Source organism: Molossus molossus, unplaced genomic scaffold, assembly GCF_014108415.1.
Source record: "Molossus molossus isolate mMolMol1 unplaced genomic scaffold, mMolMol1.p scaffold_m16_p_1, whole genome shotgun sequence".
In the NCBI taxonomy this organism is placed as follows: Eukaryota; Metazoa; Chordata; class Mammalia; order Chiroptera; family Molossidae; genus Molossus; species Molossus molossus.
Genome location: NW_023425344.1, coordinates 79,293,026 through 79,305,729, shown reverse-complemented (window position 1 = coordinate 79,305,729; position 12,704 = coordinate 79,293,026). Strand labels below are relative to the sequence as shown.

The following is a 12,704-nucleotide window of genomic DNA, read 5'->3' as shown; positions in this document are numbered from 1 at the left end:
TTTTATTCATCTGTTGATGTGATTGGGAATTGAAGTTTGTGAACAGAGAGTCTTGAATACTGTAAAGCATCTACCAAAAAAAGTTTTTGTTAGAAATATTAATAGAGGGATTTGTTCCAAGCTCATTTATCAGAAAGCTTACAATTCATTTCTTTGTTTTGGAAATTTGGGCATCAAGTCTAATGAGTCTATTTTGGTTCATGGTGTAGTGTTTCTGAGAAGCCTAAGGTTTCTTTTCAGTAATTAGTTAATTTGGGAGTAATCTTTTATTAAAGATGTCCAAGCTTTTTGGTGAAAAGTTCAGTATTATTGAAATGTATCAAAGCCAAGTGTTCAATTTTTCAGATCTGGTGTTGAATCCCTAAGTATACCATGAGGATTTATATTACCTATTTGATATCACTGAGCTGTGCTTCAATAATATAATATCAAACAAAATCTAAGCCTCTTGATGTTGATATTAAGGCATATTGCACTAATATTTCTTTCATAGTATAACCTCTTTTGTTAGCTTTCTGAGTCAGCTTTTCAAATAAATCAGACTCTAAATAAAGTCTTGTACAGAACTTACATAAAGTGATGATATTTTTGTTTTGTGGATACAGACACAAGAGTATTTACATCAGAGATACAGGCCATCAACTAGATAGAGGATTATGCATGTTTTCACACTTTTGTTCTCAACAAAATGATTCTTTAATTCCTCTCTTTAGAGGCTGTTAATAGCTTTTTAGTCATGAAAAATGCTGAGTATATGAATTCATAGCCTATAGACTGACTAATGGCAAAGCCGTCTGGATTATGCTTTCTCTGAGGAAGAGAAAAATGACTGTTATTTTCCCAGAGCTTGTTGATCCTTTTGGTTTTAGTGCCATCATGAAGGTATCAAGGAATCCTTTGTAGTCTTGGTTTATGAAGCTGACCTAGAGGAACAACGGAACAAAAAAATTGATAGAGAGACTTGGTGACAATTACCTGTCTGAGTTATTGGCCCTGATTTCGATCCACAACTCCTGATTATATTTTACATGTTTATATTAAATTTGCATCATTATTTTGCCATGCCACCCTATTTATGACCTATCACTTAGCCTGGGCCATGATTTAAATAAAGTTATACAGAAAATTACATTGGTAGAATTTATTAATGCTGTTCATGAGTTATAGAAAATAGGCAATGTGACAGAGAGGAAGAATGCATGAAAACATTATATTTGCCCAAGGGCTACTATTACCCTTATAACCTTAGACCAGAGTTTGCGTATTCAAATGCCTAAAATTTCAAGGCAGGTAATTGAGAGCCTTGAAGCAGGCCAAGTATTAGGTTGTAAAGATTAATGAGGATCGCGACAAATTAGAGGTAACATTTTCATTGTCATGTAGTCCAAACAATAGTGTCAGCTGGATTAGGTGCTTGGTTGTCAGTTTGTATGTCTGCCTTGGATACATCACATAAGCTTTGTGTTCTAGGTTTAGCTGGCTTCAAAAGGAGTTAAATCAGACATCTACAGTTCTGAGATTTGAAGAGCATCTTAACAGTCATTTTAAAAGTGTTTTTGAAGTTGCAAATTACAGCTCACTCACATAACTACTGGGCTCCTCGTCACAGATGGGCGGCCTTGAACTTCTCTGCAGTTGGCACTCTGCCAACCCTTCCACCTTGAAGTCCTGGGTTCCTCCTTCCTCACAAATCCTGGCTCTCCCTACCTTATCAAGCAGATCCTTGCCTCTTTCTTCGTCTTCCTCCTGCTTTTGACATTGTTTTCTTCACATGTTCCCCTGAACCTCACTATTTCCATAGGTTCACTGTAAACTATAACCACCATGGTTTGACCACAAAATCCATGTCTAGACCCTTCATCTTTCCTGAGCTCGAATTCTCTATGTCTAGTTGTCTGCTGGAATTTTGTACCTAAGATATTCCATTGTCAACTTAACCTAAACTCACGTTGCCTGGAAAAGCTGATATACTTTTCCACTTGCTTAATCCCCACTAGAGAGCCGCCCTGGGTTTGTGTGTGTGTTTCATTCTTCTAGTCATGTAGACTAGCAAACATCTCTCCTTTTTCTTCTTACATTGAAATCACCACCAGTCATCACATCTTCTCGACCCTTTTTGTAATGTCACCAGCATCTGCCTTCCCTCCCTCCCACTCTGGTTTCAAAAACCTTCATTTTCAGTCTGTTGAAATCACATCTGATTGTACAACATCCTCACCCCCTCCCCTCAACTCATACTGTGCCACTCATGGGTATCTTTTGAGAATTCATTCACTTATTCAGTTATTTAACAAACATTACCCAAGCACATACTATATTTATGCCTTCTGTCAGATTTTGTAAATGCTGAGAATCTCTATCTTCAAGGGAGTAACAGTCTAGTGCCAGAGATTTGTAAGTAGAAATTGACAAGGAAAATGCAAGATGGGTTAGTGCTGTAATAAATATTACACACACTCACACACACACACACACACAATCTGGGGACCTACCCAAACAGGGATGGATATGGTTTTAAGGGTCTACTCATGGTGGATGGAAGTGCTGTTAAACTTAAATTGTAAAGGATGAGTAGAACATATTCAACCAGAGATAATATGGAAGGAAATTAGGCTCTTACATGCTGAGAAAGTGGTGTTCATGAAAATTTGAGGGGAGATCTCACTGGGAATTCTAGAAAGATGACCACCTGAATGTTTTCACATTTTCTCGAATCCCAAATTACAGTTAGCAGGTTCAGTATACACTAAAGTTAAATATTCATATAACCTATTCTACTCTTGTTTCATTATCCACTGGGAACATGTACATATGTGTACCAAAATACCAGATCGTTCATAGCAGCAGTATTCGCAATTGCCCCAAACTGGGAACAACCCAAATGCCCATTTAGTAGAATGAATGATTAATTGTAGTATATTTAAATAACTAAATACAGCAAGTGAGAATGAGTTAGAACTGCACATCACAGCGTGGATGAATGTCAGTACAGTGATGAGTGGACGGAGGCAGATACTACAGAGTGCATACAGGATGACCCCACTGAAATAAGAGTTCAAGGTTAGAGAAGCTAATCTGTAATGTTAAAAGCCAGGATGGTGGTTACCCTGAGTGAGGAGGTGATGGTGACTCAGAGGAAATACGAAGAGTCACTGGGGTTCAGGAAACCTTCTGTGTCTTGATCTGAGCACTAGTTGCAAAGGTGTTCACTTTGGAAAGGTCACCGATTTGTAATCTGATGTGTGCAGTTTTCTCCATAGATGTTACACTTCATTGAAAAGTTTGCCTGAAGTAAAAAATTACTCACCACCCTTGAGGCAGCTGGCAGCCAGGTGCAAGTGAGGACTCAGGCTCTGGTGAAGCTCTGGCAGGAGCCGTTGGAGCCCTTCCAGGCTTGATCCCTAGTGGGTAAAATGAAATTAGTTGGAGAACCCTGGGGCAAAGAAAATAACATTGCCAGTCCTAGGAAAAGATCAGCCTAACAGTATCTAGGCAACGCCAGGACACCTGAGTTCCCATTGCCAGGCCCCAGGAGGTGGAGGAGGAGCTGGACAGTTGGGCAGAGTCCCCTGTACTCCCGGGCTGGACAGCAGAGGGCAGAGGCTTCCTCCCGGTCTCTTGACCAGGGATGGCAAGCTGCCTGCTTCTGCTTTGCTGGAGCAGATGAGGGAAAGAAACTTTGTTTCTCTCGCCTGCTTAACTGCCTCTGTTGGGGCTACTCCAGAAATTAACTGTGAGCTCCAGTTAGCAGGCAAAGGACTGCTAAGCAACTAGCATATGAAGACACAACTGTCTGTCTCTGAAGGCATTCACTGTTGCTGGAGACCAGATGTATACACGCAAATTACACTACACTGTGGCAGGTGATGTATTGCTTTCATATGTTCTGGAAACATGGTGGATACAGCAGTTTTGTACACCTCAGGGTAAGGTAGGTTTGAAGGGAAGGGTTCACAAGTGATCGTTTAGCTAAGACTTGACAAAACAGTAGACCACTCCAGAAGAAAAAAAATACTCAGGGAAAGTAAGGGCATAAAAGCATAAAAGAGGCATTTAATAATGCCTGCTGACTATATCGTGGTTAAAGGGCCTGAAATCTGGGAGATTGAAATCAGAGTCTCATATAATTTCATATTGCAAGAAACAAAAATAAGAGGATCAACAGAATGCATCTAATCATAGCTATTTTCTCTAGTGCCACGCCACTTTTTCTACCATGTCTCACGTTTGTGTCTTTCCACCCTCTTCATCTGTTCATGCTCGGTCTGCTTCCTGTCCCTCTCCCTCTCTTGGTGGTATTCTAACCACTTCCTGTCTAGTAATCCCTGTACATCATCTCCTTGAAGATCTAACACACATTGCAACTGATACATTTAACAGCTACTGGTAGAACCTGGGGTTGCTGACTCAGCGTTCTGTGCTGCATTCTTTCTTCCATACCATGGTGGTGGGGAGAAAGGTACCAGTTGTGAAAAGTACTGCTATGAATCAGGCACTGGACTAGGAAACCTACATCTATTGCTAACTCATCTTATCTTTATCTCAAGTCTATGAAATAAATGATACTATCTGTATTTTTACAAATGAGGGGATTTATTTGTATCAGGTTAAGCAAAGAAATTTAACTATTTTCCAAAGTTTACACAGGAAATAGGAATATGAACCCAGATTTAAGTATCCCCACTATTCCATGGAAATTTTCACCTCCCTTTCTACCCAGAGAAGATGCATTCTCTAGTGCTTAAGGAATAATTATCCAATAAAAAACAACTTTTTCAGAGAAGATAACTTCTTCCCCAAACAGCGGCGATGCTGGTACATGAATATCACAAAGCTGAGAGCATTGTTGGCTTCTCCAGTCCTTGGAGCGCGTCTGGTTTAACACGTTTCCGCCACCGGGTTAGACAGAATCACTCCAGGTGCCTCACGCAGACAGACTGCCTGACAAGGGTGCCTGTGGTGGGTGTGAGTGGGGCTGAGATCCAGCCAACCCTCTGCTCAGAAGGCTGTGGGCCTGGGCTTGGGCTGATCGGTCTGGAGGAAGAGGGGCTCTCTCCCCTTGGTGGGCACAGATCATGGAAACCTCGCCTTATCAATGCAAAGAAAAGGAAGATCTGCCATGAGATAGGTATTTTTCAAAAAGGTTTCCTCAGACCCATGTGCTTTCTTATCTTGCTTTATTGTGTCTCAAAACTTATACTGTTTTATCTTAAATTTATTTCATTCTTAAGTAGGTTTTTTAATTTATACAAATGTTTATCTTCCTACCTAGATTATACATACCATCAATACAGAAACCACACCTTACACTTCTCATACCACCCATCCCTGTGCATAATATAATCTCCTAACAAATGGAACAGATTTACCAGTGAGCCTTTGATAAATTTGAATAAGTGATTTCCAACTCTCTCTATAGTGGTAAGGTGTTATGAACTCTGCTTTTTCTACCATTCTACATATTTTTTTAATGCTCACCCAAGGATATGTTTATTGATTTTTTTTTTTTTAGAGAGAGAGGGAAACATTGATCGGTTGCCTACTGTACATGGCCCAACCAGGATCAAACCCACAACCTTCTGGTGTGTGGATGATGCTCCAACCAGCTGAGCGACTGGCCAGGGCAACATCTTTTTCTAGTGCTTTTCAGTTTGAACCCTTTTTGGTTTTCATCATTTCCATTAAAAAACATAAAAATATTGGAAAGTGTATTTTCCTAATATTATTGAAAACTTGAATGTATTCAAGGCAGGTAGCTTACCAATAATGAGAATCTAGCTGATAGTCAAAGTATTTATTTTGAAAAATATTTTTAATTCTTAGCAAGTTTGGGTATTTGCTTGCATGTGCTTTTAAACTTTTAAGATTTTCTTCAGAACATTTTTTCTGAGGAATAATGCAAGTGTTCCTCACTTAATGCTAGTAGCCTAGCAGGATGCTGTAGGGAATTTCATTTTGTTCACATTTCCCTTAGAAATCAGGTATGTATTTCCAATTTCATTTTGTTCACATTTCCCTTAGAAATCAGGTATGTATTTCCATGGAAGAGAACTTAGCTCAGACATAAAAGTATCAAACATAGCATGAAGAACATTTATTAAAATCACGTTTTCAAAAGACTAGTGTAAGTTCTTCCAAAAGGAAAAATAAAATAAAGAGTAGCCAAGCCATTTTCCCAAGGACAGAAAAGTTACCAACCCAGACAGACAACCTCTGTCTTACAGTGTAACAACAGGGCCATAAACTGTTTTTAAAAGAAGCATTATGCGGGCACAAGAAACATAAGTAAACAGTGTGAAGAGAAAGGGTAGGAACATTTCGAATATTCTGCAATGCACATCTGTGTGTACAGACACACACACAAACATGTGCACATGCAAAATACTATTTTTTATTTCAGATCCCACTTTTACCAAAGAATTGAACCTTTTTATAATCAGTATTTCTACAATGGTATGCCATCTTAATGGTATTTTCTTTCCTATTGTTCAGCAAATTCTTACAAAATCTGTAGCATAGAAACTCTTTTCAACTTTTCTTTTATGATAAATTACTTAAGAGATATATGCTAAGTATTTTTACAAAGTGCTATGTTTATGGTTGCCGAACTGTCTTCTGTAGCATATATATGTAGTTCAGGTCCGTGGATATCTGCAGTTTGTTTATATTAAAAGGAGCGTGGGTTTGCTGTCCCTTGATTTGAAATCTCTAAAATGTATTCATTTTTATAGCGTACATTTATCTCACTCAAAACCCTTAAAACAGAGACAAAGTGATTGCAAAGGGTTTTCAGGTTTAGTTTGTAATTTGAATTTCATTTTGAATGACGTTCTCATCTTTAGTTCTTAGAGACTTTCTTCATAGGCAATATTGCCTTGATTGGATTTTGATATTTTTATTAAGTCAAAATAAAGAATAAGATTTGAGATACAGTTCTGTTGATCGTTTGTAAGGTACACAGTTTAAAACCTTGTGAATTCCATAATTCTGTGTAGATATTGAGTGATGGAGTGAGTCAGTTAATCACCATACATAAGTTGGTAGCTCGATTTCCCCGAAGACTTCCTCTCCCTCACTCCCTGACTCAGGCACACACATCCCCCACAAATACAAATAGGGCTGTATTTGAGAAAATTGAGGTTTATATTTTCAATTCTGTCCTCATGTTATATTTATGGTTCTGTTCACTTTGTGTTCAAAGGTGGAGTTGATAATATTGATTTTCTCTCCGAGCGGACACTTTTCTAGTGTTGTTATATTACAGCCTGCATTCTTTTTCTAATTCATACACCTGCAGCCCTTTCCGATTATGTGCAAAGCACAGCTGTGGGTGCTCTGTCTGCCACAGGGGAGGGCCTGTCCTTCGAGAGCCAGGGGGCTTGTGTCATGAAGGATACATGTTTGATGTGCTGGATCAAATCACATAGGTCTGATGTCACAGGTGGATTTGCTCCCTTTGATGATTTCATAACCAATGCTTCTCTTTTCTTTTTGTCCCTGGCAGTTACCCGGCTGTTTGTGAATTCTTACAACACAATAACTTGTTATCTATACTCCGAGCCCACGAAGCCCAGGATGCCGGGTGAGCAGTTGTGTGGGTTTATGAAAACCACGCACTCATTGTCCCTTTGTCACAGCTCTCTGTCTGCTCAGGCTGTGGGGTTCCCTTGGCCAGGCCCTTTCGCTGCAGGAATTCAACCTTAAAAGTGTCTTCCGATGACACCGATAGGCAGGGTCCTGGGAAATAAGTGGCTGCAGGTATATTGTGAAGTCCCCTTTAAAGCTCTTCCATTTTTAGCTTGAACAGGTAAAAATGTCAGCGGGCTTTCTTAATCACTGTAAGGGTACTTCCTCTTATTCCAGTGCCTGCCCTTAACCTCTGTCCTGGAAATGTGTAAATTACCAGTCTTGCTTGGCAAAGTGAATGAGAATTACACATAAATATTTAACAGATATCGCATGTTGTACTCTTAAAGACCATCATTCCTGATCCCTGTAGAGTTTTAAGGGACAAAAACAAAAACAAAACAAAAATGAAACATTTAAATAATGGGGAAAGTCTTATGTTCTAACTAATAAATGGTTAATTAACATGATTTTATAATATCTGGTAAATTTTAAAATGCAGCCAATCTTAAGGGTTTAGAAAACTAAGAAATATCAGATATTCACTTTGATGGTGATTAAATCTGCATTAGGGAGAAATAGGTATAATTAATTTTAGGATTGGGAGTCCAGTACCCTTCCAAGTAGGCTCCACTGAAAAGCAGTGTTTACCTTCAAATGCTTAAACTCACCCCTCGGGTTCTGAATTTTCCGAAATGTCAGAGCAGTTATTTTTATAACCTGGGTGCTAAAAGTGGGAATGTAGAAGCCTGCAATGTCTGTGATGATCCCGAATCAAGGCAGACCCTAAATTCCTTTCAAAATTCGCTTTTTTCAAGCAATCAATCCACAGGTATAAATTGATCCCATACTAGGTGCTCACTGCTGTTATCGCTGATGTTGGAAGTGACCCGTGGGTATACCCCACCAAGCCTCAAATAACCGGTTTTTTCTCTTCTGGGCAGTGGTGTCACCATGCTTTTTTGGCTGCCTGTCCCAACTGTGCACTTGAGGCAGACTTATCTTAATCCCACAGTGAACCTGAAATCATCTACTTATTTGAAATAGGTTAAGTGCATCAATTAAAACCAACATCTCTGTTTAGAAACGAGCAGGTGATTGAGTCATTGGAGAAAACAGGTTGTGTCATCCAGTTTCTCTGTTTTTATCTGTTGTCAAAAGGGCATAGCCGGCCATGGTTTATAAAGTCAAAGCACTAGGATTAAGAATGGTACTATCTTTCACTTTCTAGTTTTTCCCCCAACAAAGTTTAGTCCCATAAGCAGAATAAATATTTCTAGAATGTAAACCAAATGTAATTTTAGACTGTAATAAAGAATAATAAGCCCTTATTTGAACAATAGGCACTGCAGCCAGGAGACACAGATTTGGTGAGCCACCTCAACTGTGTCCCACCGAGACCGGAAAAGTTGCTGCCTGGGTTCCCAGTTAGGTCCGTTCTGTGGAAATGAGGCGTCCAAACTGTGCAGTGCTGGTTGATGTGGCAGATCTGAGCCCTTGGTGAGGAAGAAGCCAGGGTTTCCCTGCAGGAGGTGACTGAGACAGCTGAACCAGCAGGGTGTAGGACAGGAAGCCAAGAATTCCATGCGAGGTTCTTCCCCGTGGACGTGAGAAGTCCCTGTCAGCAGATGACCACTGGGATCTCACTATTCCTAAATCAGTCTATAAATCCCTTCTCAGTGTTCACATCAAATACATGAATCTTCTCAGGGGCCACAAAGAACATTTCAAAAGATTTTTAAGGAGAGCGTTTCTTCTGGGAAAAAATAGTATCCAAAATATTATAAAGTTATAAATTTTAAGGTGGCTATTTATCTGTCTACAGATACCATTTAGCACCTCTGGAGCCCAGCTAAAGTAGGCATGCCAGAAATAACTGACACAGAATACCCAAGGACTGATACAGTTTTGTTATGTGCTATAATAGGAATGTTTCTAAACGGATATTCCTGAAATCTGTTGCATAGAGTCATGAAATACATCCTCACCTTGGTGGGAAAGAGCCAGTCTCCTGTATCTTTTGATTCTTCGAGGACTCGAGTTCTATTTTTGTCTTAGTAGAAGAAGAGAAACTGGATTGTTGGTTTATTTCCAAAGATCTCACATATGTTCTGTTTCATTACTAATAGATTAACTATCACCTGCTGAAACAATAATTTTTGGTCTGCAGACACCATACGAAATTGGTAATAAATAAATTCTAATGTAGCAACAATGTGAGTTCATAAAACCCATAGATTTAACCAAGCTTTCTTTGAAAAGCAAATCACTTAGTCTAGACAAAAAGGGGAAACATAACTGTAACAGATAACTGTAAATAAATAAAATAATCAGCCTGGTTATTAATGGGAAAGAGTTATATTTTGCTTATTGAGTCTTTTTATGCCAACAATATTGGCAGGTTTGTGAAAAACGTGGTAGGTAGAGGCAAAAAGTAGCTTCTGTCTTCTCTGTTGACCACGTGGAAATGAATTTTCACCGATTCCACCCTCATTGGGTCCGCTAGACTTGGGAAGAAGTTATTTGGAAATTTTACATATGAGTGTATGTTTTCATTCTCATATCTGAAATAAACTGTGCTGCTGTATAACAGACTTCGGAGAGAGAATATTGTTTAATGTTATCTAATCAATTTCTCTTTGAATGATAAAACTATATTTTAATTTTGTGTTTCTAAATTGATTATTTGATACCATCATTTCCCTGCTGGCCTTGCTCTAATTTGTATTCATTGTTTTCAGGTATCGCATGTACAGGAAAAGCCAAACAACAGGCTTCCCTTCTCTAATTACGATTTTCTCAGCACCAAATTACTTAGATGTGTACAATAACAAAGGTAAGTGGTTTTGAATCCCTCTTGTGTTCTTCTATAATATGTGTAATGATCCTTAAGCTTTTTTATTTTGGTTTTAGTAAAGCATTTTAACAATTTTTTTTCTTTATTTTCATTTATTGTTTGATAACAAATGTTGTATCTCCAGAGGTAAAGATTCAATTGGTCAGAGATGGGACCCAGATGCTGTTACTTTTTAACTGTTCTCCGGGTGCTTCTGATGTGTAGCAGGACCAGCTACTGCCCTGGCAGATTATAGGCTTCATCCATTCATTCATTCATTCTTTATTGGTGTTAGAGAGAGAGAGGAAGGGAGAGGGAGAGAGAGATGGAAACATCGATGAGAGAGAACATCGATCGGCTGCCTCCTGCATGCCCCCCACTGGGGACTGGGCCCACAACCTGGGCATGTGTCCTGACTGGGAATCCAACCAGCGACCTCTTGGTGCCTGGGTCGACACTCAACCACTGAGCCACACTGGCTGGGCAGATTATAGGCTTTAAAATAAATTATAATTGGGTAATCCAAAATAATGTCCCTTAAGAAGAATGTGGATTTAAATAAGATGGTGTGATTGTGCATGTAAAGAAATCAAGAAAAATAAACATAAGTAACCTATAGCTTCAAATTTAGATTCAAATTTTATGTATTGAGAACTTACCTTGAGTCAGATCTTATGCTAGAAAAGTAAATATTTATTCTTTTAAAATTGTATTAAACTTCAAAGTAGATATTACTAGCCCCCAACTCCTTTTATTGTGCCCAGTGAGTCTCCGGTTAATTGCCTTGCCCAGGGTCACTCAGGCGGTGATGACCTGGGCTCAAACCCAGGTGTTCTGGTTTGGCATTCTGCACTTCTTTTCTGAAGCTCCACACCTATGTGCCTGAGAGAGCCCAGAAACAAGAGGGCATTCTTTACTGACTTCGGGGAAGGAAGGAAGAACAAGGGACACATTATCTTCTTTCATTAAGATAATTTCTTTATTCAGAAATGATGAGAAGTGTTGTAGGTGTGGCAGAATAGGTGATAAAATGTGGAAAGCCAGTAACCGGTTGGCACTGGTCTGGATACTGCCTGGGCAGCGTGTCTGAGGGTAGCTTTCTGAGATTGAGAAAAATGGAAACAGAAAAAGAAAAAGCAATCAAATAACATTTGTGAGGTGAGGTCCAGCCCAGGAGAGGCGGGAAAGGCAGCCTCATTTCTGAGCCAGGGTGAACTCCTGGAAGGAGGAGCATTCCCATGCCCGAGTTGTGACCTGTGCTTCCTGTCACAGGCTGGAGTCCAGATGCCTGCGGCTGGCCTGGGCCACCTTTATAACCAAACGCCTATTCTGGGTCCTCAGCCCTAATGAATAGGTAGTTGTCTTTGTTTTTGTCTTGTAGTTCACGTTCCCTGTGGGAAGCAGGCCTCCCTTTTTGACTGTGCCCTGATTTCCTGCTTAGCAGTTCTCACCTGCTCCTGCTCAGGGCTGGACCTTGACCCACACCTTCTGGGTCTCTCAGGGACCCTGCTCCGAAAGGCAAGCCTCATGTAATCACAGTGCTACCACGTATCATCCAGAGCGTGACTCTCCCCCTCCCCCGTCACCTGCAGAGTTTGTCGGCCGGAGTCTGTGGCAGCCTGTCCCTCTCTTACACGGCTGTGGTGACTGAGGCAGGCCCCCCTCTGCGGCCATGGAGCACGATACCAGTAGGCACCACGCAGTTCCCGTCACAACCGTGGATGCCGGGGGCAAGGGACAGTTGTCCTTTTCTAGTTGCCTGGTTCCTAAAGCGGAGATGCTGCCCTCAGGGCTGTGAGGCCAGAAGCATGGGAAGTGAGAGAAAACATGTCCTCAGCACGCCAAGGGCTCATCAGCCGGTTGACAAAGCAAGGCATTTGGGCGATCAAATAAAAATATAAGACACAATTAGATTAAGTATAAAGTAAGAGAGCCAAGTACATTCGACAAGGGTAATTTTTCTAGAATGGTCAGAAAAGACCTCGTTTAAGGTAAAATGCGATCTGTGTTATAAAACAGAGTTTGTCCACCCCATGCTAGTGGAGCCAAACACTGGACACAGAGTAGTGGTGGAGAAAGATTGGCTATTTTATTGATGAATGGCGCCTTCCAGGGGACCTCTAATGTTCTAGGGACCTGACTCCCCTGTGGCTTGTAGGTTATAGATTACAGAGGACAAAATCACAATGCACCCTGGGTTGGGAGTTTGGGGTTATGCTGGGAGGTGGTTGGTTGGAGGTGA

General features: G+C 40.3%; 1 protein-coding gene across 2 annotated transcripts in view; it reads left to right on the top strand.

Annotated features, from left to right (window-relative positions):
• PPP3CA (protein phosphatase 3 catalytic subunit alpha) overlaps window positions 1-12,704 on the top strand; it is a 315,724-nt gene that overhangs the window by 250,455 nt on the left and 52,565 nt on the right. For both annotated transcript variants that reach the window (XM_036269387.1, XM_036269396.1), the window contains exons 7-8: window positions 7,505-7,582; window positions 10,368-10,462. In XM_036269387.1, coding sequence (XP_036125280.1) covers window positions 7,505-7,582; window positions 10,368-10,462 — 173 coding nt within the window. The remainder of the gene's footprint in view (window positions 1-7,504; window positions 7,583-10,367; window positions 10,463-12,704) is intronic.